This window comes from Xiphophorus maculatus, chromosome 7 (genome assembly GCF_002775205.1).
Source record: "Xiphophorus maculatus strain JP 163 A chromosome 7, X_maculatus-5.0-male, whole genome shotgun sequence".
Lineage (NCBI taxonomy): Eukaryota > Metazoa > Chordata > Actinopteri > Cyprinodontiformes > Poeciliidae > Xiphophorus > Xiphophorus maculatus.
The window spans coordinates 14,435,223-14,462,231 of NC_036449.1; the positions used below are offsets into that span (position 1 = coordinate 14,435,223).

The 27,009-nt window shown below is 37.7% G+C and overlaps 1 protein-coding gene across 1 annotated transcript; it reads left to right on the forward strand.

Moving 5' to 3' along the window:
* The first annotated feature begins 1,527 nt into the window (after window positions 1–1,527).
* On the forward strand, window positions 1,528–26,686 carry LOC102227593 (F-box-like/WD repeat-containing protein TBL1X). Its single transcript, XM_005799320.2, has 15 exons — window positions 1,528–2,147; window positions 18,318–18,430; window positions 18,864–19,009; window positions 19,501–19,720; window positions 21,124–21,256; window positions 21,399–21,540; window positions 21,634–21,697; window positions 21,810–21,907; window positions 22,228–22,288; window positions 22,958–23,079; window positions 23,151–23,225; window positions 23,311–23,438; window positions 23,681–23,846; window positions 23,931–24,032; window positions 24,752–26,686. The coding sequence occupies exons 2-15, from the start codon at window positions 18,373–18,375 to the stop codon at window positions 24,776–24,778; spliced, it is 1,542 nt and encodes a 513-aa protein (XP_005799377.1). The 5' UTR covers window positions 1,528–2,147; window positions 18,318–18,372; the 3' UTR covers window positions 24,779–26,686.
* The last annotated feature ends 323 nt before the right edge of the window (window positions 26,687–27,009 follow it).

Sequence of the window (27,009 nt, forward strand, 5' to 3'; positions counted from 1 at the left end):
AACTTAAAAAAATATAACATTCTTTAAAAAGAACATCTTACTATAGTACAACCCTGCTGTCAGGGTTTTGGGAGTACCATAAATTTTACTATATATCAGAAGTAAATCCACTGATTCATGCAGGATAGGATGTAAATCGAAAAACTGAAAGCACTGGGTTGAGGCACAACCAAGATCTTTAACTCATTAAAATGATTTTGTTTATTGAGTATATATAAAAATATTAAGTACAATGCAGTTATTTATTTTTCAGAGATAAAAACAAATTGCCTGGACATCGATATGTGAAAAACTTATAACATAGAACTGCATATGGAATGTGGTTTCCTCATATTTTTATGACTACAAAGGCTAAAATCCAAATTTAATGTTGTTTACTACACACTATAAATGATTTGCTCTCACATGACTTTTGTATAATGCATACCTATGCCACTGCAACAGTAGTGTGGACACAATACTCAGTAATGAGTATTAAATTAACAATATTTACTTATTCTCATGTTACACTATGCAAATGCTCTGTCTGTGCATATGAAGATTTACTTATATAAACAGACGCTGGATGTTAGAATCCTAATGTAAAACTGAAGGTATTAGCTACTGTCTGATTATTTTTGTTAATGATTATTTGATCACTTTAAAACATCCAGAGAGAAATTAAATACATTTCCTATATGCCCAGTTCCACAAAGATGGAAGGAAATGGTCAGAGCAAAAGTAACTGCTCTCCTGACACAGCTGAACACTTTGCGTTCCACACCCTTGACTGAGGCTAGTTATAGAAAAATATGGGCCCCTGGGTCACAGCCACTTCTGAGTGTCCTACCCAGACAAGTTTATATTATGAATAAAAACAATTGATAGTGGTGGATACATAATATTTTTGCGTTTTGCACATAAGTGCAGATTTTTTTTTGAGCCCAATGTATTTGTCTTTTCTTTAAAAAGGTGGTCCCTAGTTCTTAAGTAACCGTGCAAGGCTTGTATTTTGATGGTGGAACAAAAACTGAAATATACCATGAGTTTAAAGTTTGCAGTGAACACACCTGACATACCAATTATTAAAACATCTCACAGTGACATGAGCTCGAACTGCTCTAGCACTAACCAATGTGCTCACAATACACTTCCACTTACAATAAAACATTTAAACAGAGAGTATTGTACATAAAAGAAAATGTTATTTAATTGTGTTTATTTATAACAATTTATTTTAGAGAGTTCTCAGTTAGTCCATTAATTTGCTTACACACGCTTGGTGTGGTTTTAGGCTACTCAAATAAAAGCTTGATACAAGGACAATATGGTAGCAGTAGCACAAAAATGTGTGCTGCGCCGCTGCAGCAGTTTTTACGGTAACTGAAGGAATGTGTCACACTGATGTCAACTTGTTATTTACTTTCCAAATCTGAATGACTGAGCAAGGCGAAAGGAGAATTAATCAGCCGCTGGTTGACCAGGCAGGCGAAAAATAGCCGGGGAGTGGGGGAAGGGAGCTCGCTGAAAGCAGGCCCAGATAGGCAACATGCAGAACCGTATTCTGCCTAAACAAAAATAAATAATAATGATAAGCTGAAGAAATATTTTGATCTTAAATTTTATTTCAAACAAATGTCTCTATAGCTCAAATGTAATCTGTTTTCACATAACAACAGCATGGTTTTAAACGTACTTGCTGTGTGGTGAGGTGAGACTTTAAACTATGTTTTTACTTTAGGCGTGTTAACAGAGATTAATTGATTGTATACGCTTAAAGGTGTTTAGAGTATTCAGGTTTAAGGTCAGGCAGCCCTCCTCCTCCCCCCTCCGCGGTGTCTACGTCTCTCCTGCTCTCTGCTTGCTGTCTCTGCGCTCCTGTTTCTCAGTGAACGGTGAAACTCCAGCGGAGCAGCCAGCCTGCAGCCACAGCCGCACTGAAACTCGGGCTTGTTCCAACTTTTACCGCCAGAAGACAGAAGCTTCCCGGTTCGCTCCCCTGCCGAACCGGCCGACTGTGACTGACTCTTAAAGCGCGCTGAAATATGAGGGCAGGCGAAATGGGAGGAAAGTGTTTGCCCGCTTACTGAAGTTGTTGGAGGTTCTCCTTGTGGAAGAGGAAGAGAGAGGTGGCGGCGGACACCACGAGTTCACTCTCACAGTTAAAGGTGGGTAAAGGCTCAGGATGCGCTGACTGCTCGGCTCTTTCTGCCTGGCTTTTGCAAAGACTCTCAGAAATAGATTATACGGCGTTCAAGCAGGAGCTTGCCGGTGTTTCTTAGCTTTCAGTCAACCCAGTCACTCCACACGTGTGTTGTGAAATTCCTGTTTAAGTCTTTTAATTATTACTGCTTATCCAAAATAAGCCAAATTTATGGCTCTACATTTTTGATGTTTTCATTCCGCATGTTATCTTGCTTATTTACAGTAAGTTTTTAAGGATTAAAGGTTGTTTCATAATTTGTGACTAAATAACTATACCCCCTTAAAAGCCCTCCCCCATTTGAATATACACTCTATTGTTTAATTAAAGATTATATATCAGTAGTTATAATATCATATTGGCATCCAGAGTTATGAAGCGCATGTGTGGGGGAGGGGAATACTTTCAACTGTACAAGAGACTGCCACCAGTTTCAAGGGACAGTTTGTGTTATTGTATAAGTGCAATCTAAAGCTGTGGCTGCCAACCTACTGAAGTGTGATTGACAGGTCTAAATTATATACCCTGGTTATCATAATTCATGGAAGATGGCAAACAAAATACACTATTAACATGTCTGACCTGGCATTAAACCGTAAAAATGTTAATTAAGACATTAGAACACCCTATGTTTGATTGCTTCAAGTCAGTGACCCAAATTCCAAACGCCAAACTAAATTCACATACAGTAATTGTTGTTACGTTGTCAAGTATGGCCTGGTTACTTGTTGTCAGGTCCAAAAGTTGCCAGTTAAAATCTTCTAGAATTCATTCCTACATCTAGGTGTCCTATTTTGAGATGTGAAAGTAATCAGAGATTTTGTAAACGGTGTGAAGTGCATAGTAGTGCCACATCTCCCCTCCCCCACATGTTGCTATGCACTGCCACTTAGCTGGCTTAATCCCCTGTAGATCATTGTCGCAAATTCACCTCAAATGCTCCCAATCTTAATGGAGCCGATGGGGTGCATGTGTGACGCTAATGCTGGCTAATGCATATTCCACAAGATCACACTGAAACCACTTTGAAAATGTTTGTGGTCAACAGAGACGATCATGGGTTGGAAGTTAAATGAGTGCCACCCATCACTGTAGTCACTTTAATTCTAAAGGTGCTTTGGTACGAGCAGCATGTTTGTAAAGCTCAAGCCTGCAGACTTTGCTACCAGAGCTGATAGCCTGAATGATAAACCCGCTTACATCAGCTTTTTAGACTTGCGTTGCTCTAGTCTATACAGAGCAGACCGCAAATAGATATAATATTCTGTGACATAGGCATATAAAATCTTCTACTGAATTTAGCAAGTGTTTAGTGCGGTTTGGCTTGTGCCTGTGTATCAAGGTTAAAATATTACAATAATGCTACATTGTATAGTCAATACTTGTTTTACATTTCTTTGTCTGAGTTCAGTTAAGTTGTTTTCTTAACTAAAGGTCCTGAGAATTTCACTTAAGGTATTTCATTAGAATTCCTTTATTGGGAGAGCACAAGTTGGAATAATACTTCTTTTACATTAAGTGTTCTTTTCTCCCTCTAATTCCTCTTTTATGGCTGTTGATTGTTAAAGGATAAGGACTCACATTGTCTCTAATTTATATGACACATTATATGACATGTGTAGTTCTAGAGGGGATTTTGCCACCTAACATAAGAATCCCTAATTTAATGAATTCCACCCTCTTTCTGGGTAGTAACATTGCCAGTAGCATGTTTTTCTCTTTATTTATCATGTTTGAAGTGTTATTGATGCACCAGACACAAGGTTGACAATTAACACTTAAAGAAGCTGCATGCTTCACCACTCTGTTGTTTAGCAGCTGTGAGGGAAGGTTTCACACTTATTTAAGAAAATGGGGTTTATTTTAGATATTGCTTGTTATAATTTACGAATTCACTATGTTGTAAGCAATATTTATGTGTTTCTGTTATTTTTATCACCATAATTTCTCATAACATTAAATACAAGATAAATTAACTGGTCAGCAATGGTAACCAATGAAATTGTTGTATGCTGAATGAAAATGATAACTTAAACTGCTGAACTGGGTAGATTCAAGAGATTACATGTAGATCTGATCCCGTTTAAACTTGACTTTTGGTGACGTGAACAGAGATCTCAGTTATCCCCCATCTTTTATTTTATAGTGAACTTGATTAGAGTGAAATTCTTTATGTAGTTATAATGTGGGATATAACTACTTTCTTAAATGCAGGTTGAAATTGTCTGGGAATACCCAAAAACAACAGCACAGTGTACACCCACATTAACGTCAGCTTTTTCATACTTATTGCTTAATTGTATACAACGCCTACTTCAATGGAAGCAGATGAAATTTGTGGTTGAGATGACTGAGATGTCTGTCTAGGTGTCAGGTTTCAGTTGCTGCAAGACAGAGTGGGAGATGATGAATGCTTTTGCTACTCCTGAGTCATTTGACCCAGGTGTTATGTCGATAGTACCTTCATGTGTTAAAGTCAAATGGCCTTTAATAGTTCTGCTAGCAGGCCTTTAATCGAGTGTCAAAGAAGCTGTAGTAAGCGAGGTATTACAGATACTTTAAAACTATCTTCCAGTTTATTGTTAAAGTAGCTAGTCTTCTGATCGTCTTGCTCAATGACAGTAATGCCATAAGGACACTGTCTTTGATTTGAGTGAAATAAAGAACCAAAAACCTACTTTGCCTTGTCCTCCTAGCCGTTCCTTAAATCTATTTTGAAAAGCAAGATTCAAATCTGTTGAGTGTGAGGCAACAGAGCTGAGCCTCTGGGGTGGGTTGAGTTTAAAGCAGAAAGGCATCCTCTGCTAAAAAGTAGGGCAAGGAAGTCCCCGAGAAGAGCTTTGTCAGACTTGTGGTGCAACACTTCTCTGTTTCGAGCTATCCAAATATTTCTGTAGCAGTATTTATTTATGATAGGCTGTGGGGGAAGGTAAGCCATTTTTTACCCCTAGAGAGACATGCAATGTTCACGGGCTACCAGCCAACTGGCTCACCAGTGGTTACTCTGAGATTATACCCAAAGCAGTATTGGCTTATTAATGTCTGTATTTATGTATTTGGTTAGATTTTAGATTTCTTTTGGCAGTTTATTATTGTGTTAAGTTTTGTGTGTTTCTTTGTAGGTATTTGATTTGAAATGGATCCACATGTAAAAAAAACAAAACATATTAATATTCAGCTGTTTAAGTGCTAAGCATGTCTGGCTCATTTGTGCCTTGCAATTTTTGTTCACGTTTTATGAATTTTATAAACTGATCAAGACTGCAGGCATCTAAGCTGATGTGCCAAGTGTTTAAAAATAGATTTTCAGAAATGAAAAGGAGTGCACTGTAACTGATAATGCTCGTGGTAACTGTTCAGGAAATTGTGAAAGAACGTGCATGCCAGATTGAGAAACCGGTTTAGTTATTGTTTATCTTGGACTTTTAACATAAGCAATAACTGATTTTTCAGTTATGAAAATGACTTGATTTTTCATCATTATACACACCAGCATAGATTCTGCCATTTTGGTTTACCTTGTATTGCTCTTAAGACAACTTAAACCTTTACGGCTACAAACTGTACTGGCAATGAGCCGGTATGAGATTCTCACTGTAGGATATCCTTGAGTTAGAAATGCCACGGTGTTGTGAGATTTACTCAAAAAATATCACAGGATGATGAAATTCTTTTCATCTAGATAAGAAAACCATAAATTTCTATACTACAGCTAAAGGTTGTAAAAATAAAACAGTTGTAATAATGCTATCTGTAACATTTTACCTTAGCTTTAACCTAAGAGGGATTAGTGGTCCTACTTTACTTTATAAAGTTATTTCCCAGCAGCTTAATTTTATATATTTTTAAACAATGAAGTAGTACATGAGCTTTCTTTCAGTCAATTGACCAGCAGTGGAGTAATTGGTGAAATATTTCAAAAGGGGAGGTAGGGTCATAAGTGGACATTACTGTGCTTCACATCTTTAGAAAAACACTTATTGTTTTTTTTTGTTGCAGTTTTAAATAAAAATAAAAAATTCAATAACTTTCTTCTAATTATTTTCAAACCTCCAGATACCATCAGTGTTTAAACTTCTCTGTTTCACCAACATTGACTTTGCCTTACAGGATTATAAATTCCAGGTTTTCTTGAACTCACTTGCGTTCATGACTCTATATGAAACTTAGAAAGTGAGTTATTACTAGATCTAGTAGCCCTTTGGAAGCTATGAAGTGGTTCTGAATTGAATTCAATGGAGAGGATATGAGTGGATTTATACTTATAGTCCAATAAAAAATGTAGAGATGCAGGAACTGAGATGTTTGGACTGAGCACTGATGTTAATGGAACAAAACATGTGTTGAAACTCATTCTTATCTTGCTGAGCACTGTGAGATTACCATAAGATGAACAAGCTAAATGACTTCAGTGGGAAATTGACAGGACTTTCTTAAAGGCAACATTTCAAAGGGATGTGGCTAAAAGTGAATGCTTTGCTATCGGTATGGACATGTTTCTGATGGTACAAACAAGACTGAAATAAATCTGAGAGAAAATGATACGGTGATTTTTCTTTTCTTTTAATTTTAACACCTCCAGACACATTTGGAGGTGTTTTGACTTAGGTTGTTATAGTCATTTTAAAGAGGAGAAACATTTAAATGACATTCCAATAAAACAACACTGCAGTACATTCTTGCGTGAAGGCGGCTTGTTAGCACTAGGACTACCCAGTTTTTCTTATGAGTTGTTGCTATGTGAAACTAAACAAGGTTGCTGTAATCTGATAGACAGAAGAGCATTGCTTGAGTAGATGTCAGTTGTGGCATCTACTCAAGCATTAATACTTGCAGCATTTGAAAATTTTGGCATGTAGTCTGAGAGCTGAACTGGCTGAGAATGAGTTTTATTTCAGGGTTTCCATTTTACAACACTGCTCTTAAAAGACGCAGAAGGCTGTTAACACGTAAATCGTTATCTGGTCTCACCTCATGTTGGAGTCTGTTCTCACCACCCTGAAGACTGCCTATTTGAAACAAATATAAACATGTTTCGCAGGGTGTGGTTGGCTCTGATGTCATCAGGTGACATTGGTAGAAATTAGTCACTGGTTGTGCTGCAACTGGATTCCATTCATCTTTATTTTGTGTCAATATGCAGACAAATTCTTTTGCAGGAAATTATTTAGTTAGAAACTTGCCAATACTGATCTGCTTTAGGAGGATATTTATTCTTGCCTTTTTGCCCTGAGAGGTCATTAATTATTTGTTTTGGAAGTAGAGGCAATGTCACAACATTGCTATAGAGCAGTCACTGTAAAACAGTTTTATTAATATTTTAAAACAGACAAAGTGATCATGAAGACATTTTAAGTGGTCTTTTTCATCTCCAAGGGATTAATGTGGCTATTTTTACTTAGATTTTATACAGGACAGTTTGTAGCAGTATGTTTATTTTTACTTAGATTTTTTACCCTGTACTCAGAAATTTCCAAAAGACTGACATTTCCACATCCAGTTAGTCAAAGTTTATTAGAGCTACATAATAAAACCAGTGCTCTTTGTTTTAGTTTTTGAACTTCATTCAGCCTCCAGATATCTGCGGAAGTCTTGCTCTCTCTCACCCTTTTGCAGCCTTTGTAATTTGGTGAGATGTTGCAAAGTCCTGGAAAATACAATTTTCTTTAGGTATGTTTTACATCTCTGTAAACTTAATCTTATACCTCACTGATTGTGAAAGTAACTATTTAGCGTTTTCTTTAAAAGCGTCTAAAGAATGTTGTCAGCATGACCTACTAACTCTTGGCAAATGAACGTAAAAAAGACTGGATTTTAAAGTTTGTTGTCAGTCTTAGATACCAATTTTCTGATTTGGGGAACTTTTTGGACTGCCAATTCAATTATGTTAACCCTTTTATTATTTTATCATTTAAATATAATTATTGACATTAGAAGTGAAATTTGCTACAGGTTCATTGATTAATAGTGTTAAATTTCACTGAAAAGTAGACTATTAAAAGAGATTACAGAATTTTCCCAACTCATGCATATGTTCCTAACATTCAAAGAACACACTCTTGGTTAGTTTAAAGTTTTAATGCATTTAATACACCTGAAGATCAATATAACATTTAAGTATTTTAGTGATTGACCATATGATTAGTAGAACACCAATTATTTTAGGAATATGTTTGAATCCATCTCCTTTTCTTCATGATGAAATTTTGCAATCTATCACAGGTAAACATGGTGCCATCAATAATAAAAGGCTCGGATAGTTCAGTTTTTTTTTATAAAATAATGTACACTACTGCATGCTTTTTAAATTATATGCTTATTTGATATGGGCTAGGAAAGGTGAAACTGTGCCCTGTACAAAATATTTATAATGAGCTGTTGGTTTGAAACGTGGCTGAAATACAAACCCAGAGTAAGTTTTTCTTTATACTCTGTTTAGATGATGTGTAAATGAGAAGCTTGTGGCTATGCCTTAATTGTCTCAGTCCCACACATTAATAAACTATTACCTGTATGTCACATCCCTAATATATCTTAGTCCTATTCACACTGTGTAGAGTATTAGCTCATTGATCTGCTATATGTCTGAATTAACTCATTCACTTCTTTTTAATCATTAAGCATGACTGTAGCAACTTTGTGTAATTTTACCCTTTGAAGCAAGAAGTAAGATGTCAAACCTTCAACGGGGGTTAAATGTAATTTTTAGTCTTAATCTGCTCATTTGTTATCTGGATTGTGTCTTTTATTTTACTCATAGATTGCTGCTCTGAACATTATGCGCTCAAAAAAAACAACGTTGATTATGGAAGTGGAAGTGAAAGTTTTATGGTTACAGCTGCACCATTTTTCTGTTTTCCTGCGTTTTTAGGTGTAGAAACTGATCCAAGTACACACTTGCCCTAACCGTGCTAAACTGGAGTGCAATGCATGAATGTAATCCAGGTGTTTTAAAGATGAGCTTTGAAAGAGATTACCAAGGCAACTGTATCTTTTGTTGACAATGAAGACATGGCCTGTATTGGCCCAAAGTGGACTGCAAAATAGAATAATTGTTACATAGTATGGACATGGATACCCTCCTTTTAAGTGTAAAACAAAACAAAACAAAAAAAATCGAATTTTTTGTTAATAGCACATATGTGCACTGTGTATATTGCTTGTGGTATTTGTGCCTCTCTGTGTAAATGCTGGCTAGAGACACGGCTATAGTGACTCAGAAAAAGGATCAGTGTTTCGTCGCACTGGTCTGCCTTGTTTGTTTGACCCTTATGTCAGATGCAGGGAAAGCGCCAAGAGATGAGTGTGGGGTATTTAAGGTGGCATGAGCAGCTGTTGATGGAAAAGCAAGATTTTCTGCTCACCATAGCAACCGTTGTATTGCCCACACTGGTCTGACTGTGTGTACAGCTTATTTGTACAGTTCTCATCTCATTATGAAAGGAGAAAAAAGGGCCTTGCTGAAAAACACTGGAGTTTTTTAATTCTTGCTGAATAAATGTAGAAATATACTTTTGATTCTCTAAAAAATATACATTTGGTCTTTTAGTAATCCACCTCCTACCTAAAGGTATCATTATTAGTTAATAGTTGCTAATATTTTAGCTTATTACGAGAGCAAGCACAAGGTTTTAGATTAAATGTCATATCTGTAATAGGTCAAGCTAAGCCTGAAGTGATGAATGACACACCGAGCGGCTTGACAGTGTTTTCTTTTTACTAGAGCATCAAGAACGGCTGAGATATTTGTGCCGCCCTTGACCTAAAAACCAGCCAAGTCATTTGGAGAAACCAGATAGAGACATAATGCCTGACAAAGTGTTGCCCCACAATAACATGCTTGATCATTACGCTTCTACATTTAGCTTTTTCATCAGTCAGATTAATTCCCCTTGCCTGGAGTAGCTTTAATCTTATGCATGTATCCTATTATTTAAGGAGGTGTAATAAATATTTCAAAAAGACAAAATGGTTCACTGCTTCATAGCCTCTATGCTGTCTCATGCTGTATTTTTTGTGGTGTTTGTTTTTAAAATCATCTGATGTTGAGACCTGAAACACAAGGTTTTTCATTTTGATAAAGGCATGTTGCTTTACACACAGATAGAAAGCCCTCCAGGAACAGCAGTTTAAATAATACATGAAACCTGAGCCACCTAGAGTTAATGAATTTGTAGTGAGTTAGATGGATTGATTGTCCCCATGTCTGCGGCTCATCTTTGGCAGTAACTTTCCTTTAATGTAGAGTCTTGCAGAACTATTAAGCTTTCTCACATTTTGTTTGTTATCATGTTGATAACAAACTTTTACTTTTTGGGTAGCTTTATGAAAGAAAATGGTGTGTAATTTATTAGAAATTGTTGCATTATTTTACATTGCGAAGTTTCTGTGAACTTTAGTTTGAGTTGATCTATCACACAAAAACCCAGTAAAACTTTTTGAAATTTGTTTTTGTGATGTGACAAAATAATAGAATTAAGAGGGAAAATGTGTGTGTATTATCTGTAGCCAGATTAATATAAACTATGGATTGATATATTTATTTTGATAATGACACTCAGATTAAATATTTGTAATATTTACAAATATTTGGAAATATATGTTTGCACAGTATCTGACGGCTGCTGTACTTCAGTTTCTACCTTGGCAACAATAGTCTGGAGGGAGTTTGTACTTTTATTTGAGGTCAGTGGGTTCAGCATGAGAACATGAGATGCTTGATGTTTGAAACATGTCATCATCCCCTCTGAGATAAATATGCACTTACTGGCATCTACTTTTATTGTATAATCTTACTAAATTGAAATAAAACTGTGCAAGGGTAGTTGTAAGTTAACTAAAAAATCCCGTCTGGTCCATTAGTCTCATATGTTTGCTCATGCTGGGATTGTTGTGATTATTTTATATTAAAGGTGCATTTAGGGTTGCTGTGCAGGAAGTCAGAAAACGGAAGCAGCTTTCTTGTGTAAAGGGTATTTCTGGCAAGGCAGAAATATCAGAGGTGTGACGTCTCAGTGTCATGTTTGCACACGACCTATCAAGCGGCTGTTTCTCTGGAGACACAGTTTGCAGCTAACTAGCAGGAACCTGAGAAACGTCTGTGAGGAAATGTCTGCTCTCTATATTTGTATGCCTGTCTGGAAAAGCAGGGAATTTGCTTTTATCCATTTCCATTTCTGGATAAGTATGGAAAATTTTGTTATTGTCCTGACCTTTTACTGTCCGATTAGGTGTTTAAGACTATGATGTGAGCCCACTGAAAAATGAATACTAAAATCCAAAAATCCCAGCAGTTTGATTTGTTTTGCGCAGCCTTGTTCTGGTACAAAATGGTGCCACCTACCATGGGACATTTTGAAATAACCACGCACCAATTTGAACTTGCCAGTCAGGGGTTTAGTGCCTGCTTTCACAACCAAAAATTGTCATAATCTCTTATTTTTCACAGAGTGAACAGGCTCAATCAAAACCGATCAAATAGATTAATAAAACAATTTTCAGATATTGATATACGAGGGAATTAGCTACACATGAGACGTTTGACTTTTAATGAAAATGTATCTCCAAAAAATTACAGAATTCAAACTGTTAAATCTTAAACAAAATCAGCATTATCAGGGAGAATCATTTAAGGTCAAGTATTTTAAATGATTATTAGCCAAATTCTTTATGTTGGATTGGTATTAGCTTTATGTGACGTGCTACTCTGCGTCACAGTGGTCGACCCCGTTGACCTGGAGCTCTTTGTACCACAGCGCCCAATCGTAAAACAACTTGATCATTGTGTTGTTTCATTGTTTCAAGAGCATAAAAATAAAATACCCCCACCGTGTTTTTGCTTACATACTGATTTTTAGGAAATGGGAAAGGAATTTGTGTGCAAAAAGTATGAGAAAATACAGAAGGGTTGGGAACTGAGCTTTGTTTGACTGAATGCAGGGCAGCTCCTCAAACCACAAGACCTCTCCACATGCATAGCTTTTCGTTAGCTGTTGATGGAGCCAATAGATCAGGCCTGCAAGGTCCAGTTTTATGCCATTCACTCACCAGGTTTTCATTTCAGCGGATTAACTAAACGGGTAATTTCACGTGTGAGTTATTGTACTCTGAAAGGATATTGGTCTGGGGGTGGAGCTTTAGGTTGAAGTGGAAACCTGCATACTATTGTATCTGTGGGGCACAGCTTGCCTCTGCTGGTAAACACTAAGTGTTGCCACCCAAAGGAGCCGTGGGAGAAGTGTTTCCCCTCGCAACTGAAAAGGCTTCCCATCCCCCACCGCTCGCTGACCTACATTGACTGTCATTTACCGCCTCACCGACAAAGACAGAAGACAATACACAAATAGTTGTTGTGATTACCTGTGTGGAAATTATTATTTATCACCCAGACCCCCAGGCTCCCCCCGCCCCCCACTTACTACCTCCCACCACTTATTCCCCTCCCCCACACTCACTCACTCTTTCTGTCTCTTACACACACTTCCCTCCCTCCCCCTCAAGACTGCAGCCCAACCAGAGGCTTCAAAGGCGGGTTTTACTCAGCAGAGCAGTTCAAGAGAAAATGGCTGCTGTTTCCAGGTCTTGTTTGCACATCTGTCAGGAGGTGACCGTTCAGGAGAAAATGGGGTCTGTGGTATGCAGTTTTTTTTTTTTTTTTTAACATCATTGTACTCAAAACTGCATGCGTAGGAGACGACGGATTGGTTGGTTCTCCTTGCTTGTGTGATTTCTGCAGCCAAGTGTATGCAGAAGGAATTTTATTTGGATTCTTGTAAAGTATAAATGCTTTCCATGATAACCCTGCTTATCCGTTGTAGCAAGGGCTTTTAAATCGTGTTTCGAGAATGTCAGGCTTATGGATTTGAGTTCTGAATCTAAAATTATCTTCAATGTATTAAATATGATTAGAAAAGCTGATGCTGTTCTCTGTTTTGTTTTCGCTACATTCTATGAAATTATTAAACTCAAATACATGTTTAGACTAGTTTATGCCCTGATCATCTCATCAGATGTTTTGTTTTAGCACATTTTAATTTCTTTAGTCTACTCGATGTGGTAGTTTTAATGTACAGTTATACAAGACTTCCTCTAAATGTCACACATAAGTACTTGATCTTAATTTACATGGTTTTTGTTATTCTCAGCCATCCCTCTTGAGAATTGTTAATGATAGATAACAGAATCAATTGCTCATAAAACAAAATTTTCTTAAGAGTACAATGACTAGATGCTAGAAACTTAATTCATTTTTTCAGAGCTGGTATGAAATGTCCCCTTGGTAACACTGGGTTGGTAAAAAATTCACATGAGACATTCTATTCTTTTTTGAAAAAGACAGATATGAAAAGACCAAAATGACAAATGGCGAAGAGGTGGAATGACCTGCGCCTGTTGCAATGCCCCTACACCTAACCTGCAAATGTAGTTTAGAGCGCGTCTGTCCAGTTTTATCCAAGTCATGCTGTGACCTTCAGGTCAAACTTACTTTCCTCTTAAACTGCCTTCAGTTTGCAGGTTTAGTCCGTACCACTGCCAAGATTGCCTTGGAAATGCTTCTTTCTCTATTAAATACAGAATCTTCTTACATGGTGAGAATAAAAGTCTTCCTCGGGTGCAATTGTGATTTAAGGCCAAAAAATATAATTCAAACTACTCAGCTATTGTCGAGTTTAGTTGCAGAAAGAAATGCTTTATAGCAAAGAAAAGACATTTCTTTATAGCACAGTCACAGTCCCCATTAGTTGCAGTCTGAAGATCTTTCTTTTTTTGGCCACAAATGGACTCTGCTCTGATAAGATAACTGTTGCATGATTTTAACAATTGTTTTGCCTTTCCATCATACTAAATATTTCCTTTCTTTTTTGTGTGAGTTAATACATATAGTTACAGCCAAAGTCAACTGAAACCTCCCAGAAGATGAGCTTTGTAACCTAAGGATTCTCCAAGGTGTTGACATTAGTCAGGATTATAGAGGATGTGTTGAAATCTTTTCTCTTAAGAATTGCTGAATCCAATTATTTGGTTAGTTTAATATTATTGACTGGACAACATCCCAGAACTGCTTTGTGACTACCTCCCTTGATTGTTCAGAAATGTAACAAAGGTGGGTTAACTTTGACCTCCCCGCAGTCAGTATCGGTCATTGCGTAACATGCACAGATGTGTGCAGAACACGTCTAATTCCTGCCTTGAAAATGTTCTCCTGAAGTGGCTTCAAGTCTGAAAGCTGTTAGGCCTGGACCATAGTTATTTGTTATTTCCATTTGTATGTTTTGAGCATTTGGCCAATAAAGATGTGTATATAATACTACTGAAAACCTAATGCAGTAAAATAAAACCTAATGCAGTAAGCTTTAAGAAACGATACACTAAGCATGACAAAAGTTAATTTGCTGAAAGTTGGATTGGGCTGTGAGGTGCAAAAACAGCTTTGCATTACAATAGAAAATAATAGAAATATAATTTTTGTCCCACAAAAATTGCAATTGCAGTGCTAGTTGTGTTAACTTCTAATGTAAGATACTAAAGACATATTAAAAACATCTGCTACATTAACATGGTTTTGCTGTTGCCTGTGTTACTGAAATAGATCACAACAGGAATATTTTATTGTTGCTGCTGTTTTATTATATTTATTGAACAGGAGTTTGAATCATCTAATGTCAGTATCAGATGACAAAAACTTCATAGGAAAAAAAATCAGACAGCTGGCAAAATTCTGAGAGATGCATCTCTAGTTTTTCCTCCAGAAAAAAAAAATGTAAGCATGAAAAATTTAAACCTGAACAAACATAGCTCTCAAACACATTATATGGTTGGAGTGACCTTAAAATAGATCGTTGTCCATTTTAAGTTCGGTCTTTTTCGCATCGGCGCAAATCTAACCGCTATCAGCATCCCCAAACAAAGCAAGGACAGCCCACATCCTAAATTACTCCTCACATTTTAGACTGCCCCCAATTGGTTGTAACATGGGATTACATTTTGTTTGCAGCTGTGACCATTGAGCACACACACAAATATTTTACAGGGCCATTCTTTTTGTTCAGTGTTCTTGCAGAGAAGGGGTGGCCATTGTAAAGTAATTGCCATAAAAGTGCAATAAACCTCCTAATGAGCCCTATATTCCCAGCAGGCATTCTCATCATTGACCCATTAGGTGTTTTGTCAGTTCTGGCTATTGTCTTTCCTTTCTGAGGTGGCCTTTCTGTTAAGCAGTATTAATACTATTATGAATATAGGGGTTTTCTTTAGTCTTGTGAAATCTTGTGACATTATATGTCCTTACATAGAAGTAATTCTCATTACTGACTAAAAACAGGAGTCAGTTTATTATTTTGTCCTAGATTCTAATCGATTGGTACTTAGAAATTATTTTGAATTTATTTAAGGTTCATAATACATAGTTTTGTGACTCTGTTATCTATGCCGGTTCTGTACCTGTCTTAGTTGACTGCATGCAGTGAAGCTGCTTGATATTTCGAAGTTGTATGACTTTGGATTTCTTTACCTGCTGTGTCTCGTACAATTCATATTGCTATAGCAACCCAAGCTTATGAGGATTATGTCTAATTCAGGCCATTCAGGTTGTCTGCCATATGCCCAATGCTCTTGATATTTAGTCAGACTGAAATGTTAATCCTTATCAACTACACCTCTTGTCAGTAACAACTTTGTAAATGTAATTCTTAATTCTTTGCCATGCTTTGTTGTCATAACAAGTTTCACTACCATCAAATAGCAAATTTGGCTATTTTAAGATCATTTGAAGAAACAAACAGGGATAGGGATATAATCTTGCCTCAAATATATTTTAAAAGGGGTAACAACAGTTTCATGAGTCTCAAACTATTGAAAGGATCTTTGCTCAGTGTAGCATTAGCATGTGCCAGTACGAGTTTTTATTGGCATGATAACCTTCAATAAAAATATTATAGTACCATAGTATTTGCATAGAAAATAAAAAAAGTTAACCTAAGGTAATAATGTGAAAAGCTTACTTTTATCAAACCTGTTACTTCTACTACTGTAAAGATAACATCATTCATTATTACAGTTATACTAATGTAGTTTATACTAATGTAGATTTTATGTTGAAACAGACAAAGGAAAACAAACACTATTTAATTTGATTTAAAAGTACAATAGTGGGATAATATCTGGGTATTAGGTGGACTAATTGGGTCGGATAGCAAGGCTGCAACTGGCTGCCTATCAGACATGCCAACCGGATGTTTTAAAATAATGTTAACTTCATTTAAGTAATGGGTTCTACCCCCAACTAGAGGTCGGATGAGGGTAGAACCAGATGGGCCGGGGAAACACCGAGTTACTCTATGCTGAAAACAGCAAGAGGATTTTAAGTCCCTTCTTCACTTCTCTGTCATCTGCTTACAAGTTCTTACAGCGATATGATGGAACATTTTTGTGGTTCTTGTAACTTTTTAAAACTTTGGTATTCTTTGATACTGGTAACTTAAATGCCCAATGTGTTCGATAATGAAAGTATGCTAGATTTAGAACTATAAAAGATCGCATACAGTCCATAGTTATTTAATAATAATGAAATAATCTTTAGAGTTGGTACTGGTAGGGTTCTATCAAGCAAACTCTACTGTTTTTTTAAATTTGTTGTGCCATTAACAGGTGATATTAGTCCAGTTGTGGTGTTGCCACAAAACATTTCTTATCTCCCTCTCACTTTTTTCTATATTGCATACCCAAAATTCTTGCTGAAAAACAACTATGACTTGGTGCAAACTTTCAAAATGCTTTTGTATTTATATTGCAAAGGACTATTTAAAACTCAAGGGTCATGAACTTGCATTTTTTCTGCTGATACAATATTTAGCGAGTTGGGCAGTCTAACGGCAGCTGATGCTCACACCAGACACAAATAACACCGCTAAAAATACTAAAAGTCAGCGTGATGGCAGTATAGATGAGAACAAGGGGTAAGTAAACTTATGTTGCACCTGATATTGTCATGGCAGTGGTTGTGCAATGGGTGCATTCACATGCATTCATGTGATAGAGGGATTATTGCTGCTGTCCCACACTGATGGGACCTGAGCCCCTTCAGGCTGCCTGTTAATTACATTTCCAGCTGTATGTTATGTAGCAGCCACCGCTTTAGCTTTGATGTGGTTAGCCTTTCCTATTTCCCTGTGAGATCTAACTAACAGCATCTAACTAAGCAGGCAAGCAGTACTCACTCTAGTTAGAACAATAACGGATGTCTTTTTTTTTTTATTTTAAGTTTTGGAAAATGACTACTGTAGATGTTTTCGTTCTTACGCTGTGTCTTTTGTAAGCTTTTATCTACTACTGTTATCCTTCACATGGTTTTCATAGCGCAGTCAAGGTTAACTCCATTTGAAAGAACATACCAAGGTGAAAGAGTGAATAATTCATTATGTGCAACATGTTCAGACCCTCTGGCTAAATGCCCACTGGTAATTGGGACAACACCGTTCCACGTCTATTTAGCTCGATCTCTCCTGTTGCTATGCTACCAGAGGAAACCTTGAGTGGGCCTGTATAGTGCTTGGAATGACAGCCATGTGGTTTTCATACCTGACACAACCCCTTTGCATCTCCACACTTCTTCTCTGCATAATAGTGTTGCCATTTGTTCCTAATGCGAGAGACAGGGAAACAGTTTTACACCTGCATGTCTCAACTCATTCTCCTGTCTCAGTTTTTGCTTTGTTCTTGGCAAGCTGTTCCCAGCTGGATGTACATTTGGGTGTTTTTTTTTTCTTTTTGTAATTTTTAGTGTTTGCAGCAGCTCTCTGTCTATTGGAAAAAAATGTTTGTTTTTATTATCCTGCTTGTGTTATAAGAGCTTTCCCCCCCTGCTGTGTTTAACTAGGTCAATTAGAAGCAACTCTGAATTGACAAAGATTTTTTAAATTAAAGCAGAAAATGTGCACCAAGACAAAAACTGGAGCGAACATGTTGCATCACTGAGCACAAGTCAGGACAAGCTGCCCTCTGCAGAATGTGGTTATGTTTTATTTCATTTTGATAGAGATTAGTTGTTTAATGCCATATAAGATAATATCTAAGCACTTCTGTAACCACCATTTCCCCATTCACATATTAAACTGTGTGTTTTCTTTCGTTATTGTAGGAGTGAGCTCAGCCTTCCAACAAACCCCCCCCTTCCTCCCTCTCGCTGGGCTAAGATGAGTATTACCAGTGACGAAGTGAATTTCTTGGTCTACAGATACCTCCAAGAGTCAGGTTTGTCTCACAAAAGTCTTGTTTACACAGTGAACAGTTTATGCTGAAAATGTATTAATATATAGAATATTTCCATAGCAATAACCTGCAAGGTGTATATTCAGTAAAAAATTGTGCAGTTAAGACAAAGCACATAATCTGTTTACTGAGCGTACTCTTTAAGAGGTATTAAATAAATGATTGAAATCCTTGCTGATGTTTAATTAGTGTTTACAGTGACTGAGACCAAGCAGTTGTGTGCAAATATGTTCACATACTATCAGTGAAAAAGAAATGTATGAATTCAACACCAGGTCTTTCGGGCCTCTTTACTTTCCTAAATTACATAACATGTAAGTTCACATTTCTGTTCAGTTAAAGTGTTTGTCCTTGAGTCTTTGTGCTGTGTTTATCTTGTGGTTTTTTTTCATTCTTTCTTTTTTTTTTTTTTTAGGTTTTACCCATTCAGCATTCACCTTTGGCATTGAGAGCCACATCAGTCAGTCGAACATCAATGGAACACTAGTGCCCCCTGCAGCCCTCATCTCCATCCTGCAGAAAGGGCTTCAGTACGTTGAGGCAGAAATCAGCATTAATGAGGTTAGTGCAGGGACCTGGAATGTAACAGAATGGAAATGGGTATTTTTTTTATTTTCATGGTTATTGAAATTCAATAACGGTCAATATTATCATGGTTTTGTGAACATTTATCGAAAATTGCGTACTAGCAGATGCTGTTGTGTTAGGTGCATTAGTGAAGGTCTTGTAGTATTTCTTCCATAACTTAAACTTGTCATGTCTTATTTTCTATCAGTTATATTACAGGTATATTACATACCTGTGACATTGTAAATGTCTCTATGTGAGGTTACCTTTAAATACGGATAAGGCGTTCGTTTTCAAAATTTGTACTCTCATCAAATAAACAGATTTGCACAAAAAGTGTGAGGAATATCACATTGTCCATCATCTACTGTATATTATATGGGCAAATATCTAACTTCTGCCTGCAGAGCATTAATTATGGGAAAACGTCTCTTCTACTCCAGAGTACACAAATATAGTATTGAATGTCCTTTTCTTCCTGACAGGATGGTACTGTCTTCGACGGTCGGCCGATCGAGTCCCTGTCGCTTATCGATGCAGTGATGCCTGACGTGGTGCAGACGCGGCAGCAGGCCTTCCGTGACAAGCTCGCCCAGCAACACGCCACCTGCACTGTCTCTGCTTCAACCTCAGGAAACCAGTCTAATGCACCAAAGAACGGAGAAGCCACCATTAATGGAGAGGAGAACTGCACTCACAACATGAGTAAGTCGAATCAAAGAATTAGGGTGATTGGATGGTTCTGGATTTACGCCAATAAAGAGGCATTCTGAAAGCCCATAAAGATGCAGAGCTAATAATAAAGATTAAAAATGGCATCCTCATGTTATTTAGTCATATGTTGTTTGAGGGACATTTCCCATAAATATCCTACCTGAACTATTTAAGGGTTGCAAAATTATAATGGAGTCTAATTAATGTCCTGATCAGATGTAGTATATGACAGAAATTAATAAAGCACTTTAACCAGCTGTTGAATGAAAACCTGCCATCACTGAACATTTTTGGTCCATGTAACAAAAAAGAACAAACATTTTAGCTTGTCATAGATCACCTTAATAATAAGTAGTTTCTGTTTAGTTCTTTTGTGAGAGAAACCAGATAGTTGGAGATCAGGTGGACAAGTAGAATAAGAAGATAATGTTTGGATCCCCTTGGAAATTAATTTGCAGGTGTTGATAGGAACACAACTGTGTTGTGACTAATGTTACACTTGTGGACAGAAGAGGCTCCAGTGTCATTCAGGGCTTTTAATTAGTTGTGTGAAGGATGGGATCATTTTACAACACGCAGCTTAAGAGGTTTTATTGTGGATTTTTTTTTTATTATTCACTCAGGTCCAAAATTATACACACACGCTCAAATACATGCATACATCGCATACTTAATATTTCTATAGACATTTGCTGTGAAACCACATGGGTTTTTTCAGCCATCAACAAACTTCTTGCTTAATTTTGATATGATATTTGATCACTGTTCTTATCAGAATTATTCATTTAAATGTTTCAGTTTGTCATCATCCTCTTGCGTTTAAAGCATTACCTACATATTGTCAACGGACCTCAGGTTGGAACTGTGAGGAATCTGTTTCAGAACCCTCATTCTGGGCAATTGTGTCCAAGTTTCAACCATCTGACCCAAACTGTCACAGTCAGATATAAATGCACATTTGATATTCAAGAAGAACCCATGAACCACTGAAAGTTAAAGCTTACCAAAAACTTGAAAAAGTTGGACCAGCAGTGTCTCCTTCCATAGTGAAGCCAGTTGTACCATAAGTAAACATGTCTATCAGAAACCTGAGATTTCTGTTTTAATATTGTTCTTCATTGATCTTAATATTCTAATTTTACAGGATGCTGAAATTTGAGTTTTCAAGAACATTGAGCCATAATCAAAATGACAACAAATAAAAGCTAGGAATAGATCACGCCATTTTATCTATATAATTTTTTCAAAAATACATAACTTTTACTCAATATTCTTAATTTTTTGAGATGCATCTTTTTATCTAGTGAAACTTCAAAATCTCATTGATTGTAGTAATAGTTATTATAGTATGTGTGTGTATCTGATAGCATTTTCTGCTCGTCTGGTCTTGCCAGATAACCACAGTGAGCCCATGGAGGTGGACGGGGACGTTGAGATACCAGCCAGTAAGTCCACAGTTCTCCGAGGCCACGAGTCCGAAGTGTTCATCTGTGCCTGGAACCCTGTCAGTGACCTGCTGGCTTCAGGGTAAGCATATTTCTCCTGACGTGGATCCTGAGCGGAGCTGGGAAAGATGAGTCCACAGTGTGTATACACTGCCGTGTATTTATAAAATGCACATCTTTCCATTGAACTGTCTGGGGTGCGTGTGTGTGTGTGTCCTGTTTAGCTCGGGCGACTCCACGGCTCGGATCTGGAACCTGAACGAGAACAACAGCTCCAGCTCCACCCAGTTGGTTCTCCGCCACTGCATCCGAGAAGGTGGCCAGGATGTCCCCAGCAACAAAGACGTCACTTCACTGGACTGGAATGTAGGTTTCAGATCGGTTATCCTCATCGTCTCTCTCACTTCCCTGTCATATGCTACACAGACGAGTAACAGTTGTTTTCTGTCTGTCCAACAGAGCGAGGGGACTCTCCTGGCGACTGGCTCGTATGATGGATTTGCCAGGATATGGACAAAGGACGGTGCGTCCTCCATCACTGTCACACATTGTGTTTCTCTGGACTTTTGGTTTATTGAATCATTTTTGTGAACAATCCAGTTTCAGAAATTTTAAAGGTACCTTTTATCCTGCAGGAAATCTAGCCAGCACCTTGGGGCAGCACAAAGGGCCCATATTTGCACTCAAATGGAACAAGAAGGGGAACTGTATTCTCAGTGCTGGCGTAGATAAGGTACTTTTAAAATCCCACAGCAGTGGTTTGTGCATTTTAGTAACAAGAGCCTTCCAAATTTTGTGGTTCACTTCTGTTTTATATATAATCTACTTTACAAATACTTACACAAAGTTGAGTTTAGATAATAAAACCTGATGCATTTTACGACTACACACATTTTTAAGTTTATAAACGGACATGGTTAGTCACTTAAATCTGAGATTCAACAATAAATCTGCGTCGAGTTGGACAATAAGTCTATTTTCTGTCTAATTCTAAAGAATTTGTTGCTGTAGATTTTTTCCCCTGACTTTTAAATTTGATCTTTACTTTTCCAGACGACAATCATTTGGGATGCAAATACAGGAGAAGCCAAGCAGCAGTTTCCTTTTCACTCAGGTCAGTGTAAATTCAAAACATTAAAATCTTTCCAACATAAATAATACAAATTAATCTGAATACAGGAGTAGATTCAAGTAATTTAACTGAAAAACGAAAAAAAAAAACGAAACTGAGGGGTTAGCGTCAGTACACTCAGATTGACATATTTAAAGCATTTCTTTCTGTTAATTTAGAAAATTTTATATACAGAAATGCTGTTTTATGTCAACATAACATTTAAAGTCAATAGTCTGACTTGTCCAGCAGACTGGTTTTGGCACCCTTCACAAGAACGTTGCAGCTTACTGTTATCCAAGCACATCACTGGAAAGCTAAGTGGAAGGACAAAGTGAGGCTAATGAAAGGGGGCACAAGCAACAAGAATAACCACAGGCTTGGGGGGAGATTGAGAAGTAAACTCTACCGAAATGGTTGAGGGAGATTCACAAGGCGAGTTTGTGTTTGGAGTCAGTGCTTTAAGAATTAACTGGAACAAACACTTAAATATATCAGTCTGAGTGTCGTATACTTGAATTTAATTACTGAAATAAACTAACTTTTCACCGATTTCACTCAGTTTTATAGAGATGTGCCTGTGGGCAAGATGCAAACTGTTTCACTCTCTGCCATAGCGTGAGAGCACCAACATGCCAAACTCTAACAATTATGCTCACAAATGCTTCACAGCCCCTGCGCTGGATGTTGACTGGCAGAACAACACCACGTTTGCCTCCTGCAGCACAGACATGTGCATCCACGTGTGTCGCCTCGGCAGCGACCGGCCTCTCAAGACCTTCCAGGGTCACTCGGTGAGCAGCGTTCCCCGTGTTACTTTTCTGACCTTATCTCCGCCTTTCCTAATGAGCATTGTGTTTTCCAGAATGAGGTCAACGCCATTAAGTGGGATCCATCAGGTATGCTGCTTGCCTCCTGCTCAGATGACATGACCTTAAAGGTAAATCCAGTTTCCCATGTTAGTAGCTGCAGGCAACAAACTTGAGAGATAATTTGTATTCATATGTTGTTGCCGCCACACACAGATCTGGAGTATGAAACAGGAGTCCTGTGTCCACGACCTCCAAGCTCACAGTAAAGAAATCTACACAATCAAGTGGAGCCCCACCGGGCCGGGCACAAATAACCCCAACTCCAACATCATGCTTGCCAGGTAACCTAGAACACCTGCACATATACAGTATGTATATATATATATTTTTATTTTGTAGGAGTTCAACATATTAGCATTTTGCCACAGCTTTAAGCACAATTTAATAAAGCCAAGCTTCCGCATTGGCTTTATTAAATTGTAAGGAAACATAAACATCAAAAATCGAGGTGTTGTCACAAGAAAAATGAAGAAACTTTAATTCTGTTCTCAGACGTTTATGTTTTATTCTTTCCCCCACACAGTGCATCTTTTGACTCAACAGTGCGACTCTGGGATGTCGAGCGAGGGGCTTGTATACACACCCTGACCAAGCACCAGGAGCCTGTCTACAGCGTGGCCTTCAGCCCTGATGGCAAACACCTCGCCAGTGGCTCCTTCGATAAGTGCGTCCACATTTGGAACACCACGGTAAGTCAGATTGTGGTAAGACGGCAGCTGAAACGAGTTTTATATCAGACTGGTTTGTTCTTATTCACGATGCTTCTGTTTCAGACTGGAGCCCTGGTCCACAGCTACAGGGGAACTGGTGGCATTTTTGAGGTGTGCTGGAACAGCACCGGAGATAAAGTTGGAGCCAGCGCATCAGACGGCTCGGTAAGCTTCGGTTTTATTTAAGGGGGCTTGTCAATGAAATTCAGTGTTATTGAAGCCTTAATTTGTCAGTAATTCAATTCAAAAGTGAAACTGATGCAACATTCATTACTCATACAAAGTTCATTTTTTAGTGTAATAAGGATCTTTTACAAGAGAAATGTTCTGTTTCTGCCTTTTTATGACCTACACACTTCTTTGTGATGGGTTTGAACTGACAACTGCCTAGCACACATTCACTAACACCCTCCACAAGAAGGTTAAAATCTAAAAGGTAATTGCAAAAGTGGATTGCTTTATCTAAGTAAAATTAATTGAAAGAAAAAAGTGCAAGAAAAGGTACAAAAATGTGATCAGTCATTGCTAACTGTGGAAACTTTATATTTTCTCTACCAAGTTTGTTTTCTTCCACTCAACTTCCCATGAATATACTTGGAATTTACAGTCTCACTGCTGGACAGCTGTCAACACTATATGTAGACTACAGCATGAACATAACAATACATTTAGAATAGTCTACTTTTCTAAAACAAAAAAAATACTTGGGTTTTTGTTAGCTGCATCTCATAATCCTCAAAACTAATAAAAAAAACAACAAGAATTTCTTCATTGTGTATAACAAAATATCCTTTTAGGCAGCCATCCAGGCTTTGGTTCGGTCTTTGCAAATAAAATATTTCTTCAACACAATTTTCATTGTATCCAATTCTTCCCCTTTTCAGGTTTGTGTTCTCGATCTCCGAAAATAGCCCTCCTACTAGGACGAAGAATCCTGGAAACCGCTGAGATTTGCCTTCTTCGGACATCAGCAAATGCACTCTCCTCGCTCAAGAAGGGCTGTAAAGGTGGACTGAAAAGAACCCCTCACAGGACCTTAACCAGATGACAGCAGCAGCTCAAACACCAACTAAATTCGTTGCACCTTAATGTTTGTTGATGCGTGTTTTTTCCAATGAGCCTGAGAGAGGATGGAAACTGGCTTAGGAAACCCTCAACGTGGATCTGACTCCCTCCGGGGGGAATCCATATATCAAAAGGTTTTTAACGAGGACGTGCTGGGGTCCCTGCAGGCTGGGTGGAAACACAAAGATGAGTCAAGTTTTCTACAGAAAGAAGGGAAAATGAGAGACAGGTGTTTGGGCTGGGAGAAGCAACAAAATGCAAAGGGAAGGCGTTGGGCTAATAATTCCTTTTAGGAAATATAACTCTATGTCCAGATAATCGAGCAGGCAAGAAGGATGAGAGTTACCGATTATCATCACTGCAATGCTGCCACTGTCAGGTGACGGGGTGCCTAACTTCTCCTCTCGGAGGAGGAAGTTTCCACAATACCTGTTGCTTATTTGACATTATCCACAGACGGACGTTTGAGAGTCAGATTGAATGTGCCGTTATGAGGTAGATCCTAGTTCGTTTTTAACAGCAGGTCAACAAGAGGAAAACTTGCCAAGTAATCATCCTGACGCCCTAAAACGGCCTGTTCTCTTGAAATGGATAGATTTTCATTTTGTTAAAAAAGAAAAAAGAAGATGTGAAAATTGTGGTTTACAAAGAGAATCTTTCTCCCTTTTTGGATGTAAATTTCAAGAATGTAAAGATGTGTAAATCAGATGAAAACACAGACTTATATACTGTGTATATATGTTTATATACAGTACACTTTATCGTTCTCTACAGGGGCTCTTTATTGGCGAGAGCCGTTGCATCTTCGCTCTCAGTTTGTGACAACAAAGTGCATGTCAGCCTCTTTTATTACAGTCTTTCTCAACACGGTCAGCTATATACAACGACTTTTCTTTTTTAATGAGGTGAAAAATGATATGGTGAGATATATTAATTACCCTAATCTGTCTTCTGCTGTTTGCTGGTTACCTTCAGAGGGTTAACTTGTCCAAAATAAGGGAGGGAACAGTTATCAGTCTCCTTGGTTTGCTGATTCAGCTTATTTGACACCTTATTGCCAATAAATCCAACTAGCTAGAGAATCGACCTGACCTAAATGAGTTATGACGGCTTGATTAGCATCATCACAGATCCTCAGTGGCACTTTAAAGCGAATTTAGCAACAGACTATTTGGACAACATTTCCACCAGTGAGTAGAGTTCATGGGGGGGGAAGTCCTGCTGGAAACAAAAGAGCCTTTTTATTATCGTTATTTTACACCTGGTTAAGTTTGGTCATTTGAAATTCCTGTGACGTGGATGGCGATTCAATACCGCAGAATATTCCTCTTCTTTTTTGCCTTCTTGTTATTGATCTTTCACATTGTTAGCATTTTCGGCTACATCGACATGAAGTGCACTTTTTGTGATGGTGGATTCAGCAACTGCTTGGCTTTGGTTGAAAGTGCTCCAATGTTTATTATTTTCTCTCTTTTTAATGTCTTTAATGGCTGGATTGTACAAGGTGTTGCAAAGCTTTCGTTGTTTCTTTTTTTTTTATTTTCTGAGAGCCATTATTGTCTGTGTCAGACTGAGAATGGGGCTGTGTCTGTGGGGGGGAGTGACCATTATTGGCATGTCAAGAAGCCCAAAAAATGAGGTGACAGCTATTTTCTCTCTCTTGTACCTTGATCAAGGGTGCTGTCACCTGTTTCCAAGACAAAACTTTGAAGTCATTCATTGTTTGAAATAAATTACTATATTTTGATATTTGACAACATGCCTCTGTTTTTTTGTCTTCTAACTTATGAACATTGCAGTGCACACAAACACATTTTTGACATTTCACCTACAAGAACTACTTTTTTTCCTCTCAAGTTTCTTCAAATTGTTTCTGTCAAGCCACTTGTGTAGTTTGTCCCCAGTCTCAAAAATATGTATTTATACATATATTTCTTTTATTTTCATACTTTGTAGTTGGTTCTAAATAAACTTTGACTGTGGGAAATGTGTGGACACTCAATGGAAAGGTCAAGGATCCATCTTCCAGGTTGGTTTGAATTTGTTTATAAACTAATATAATTAAATGTTCAGCTCT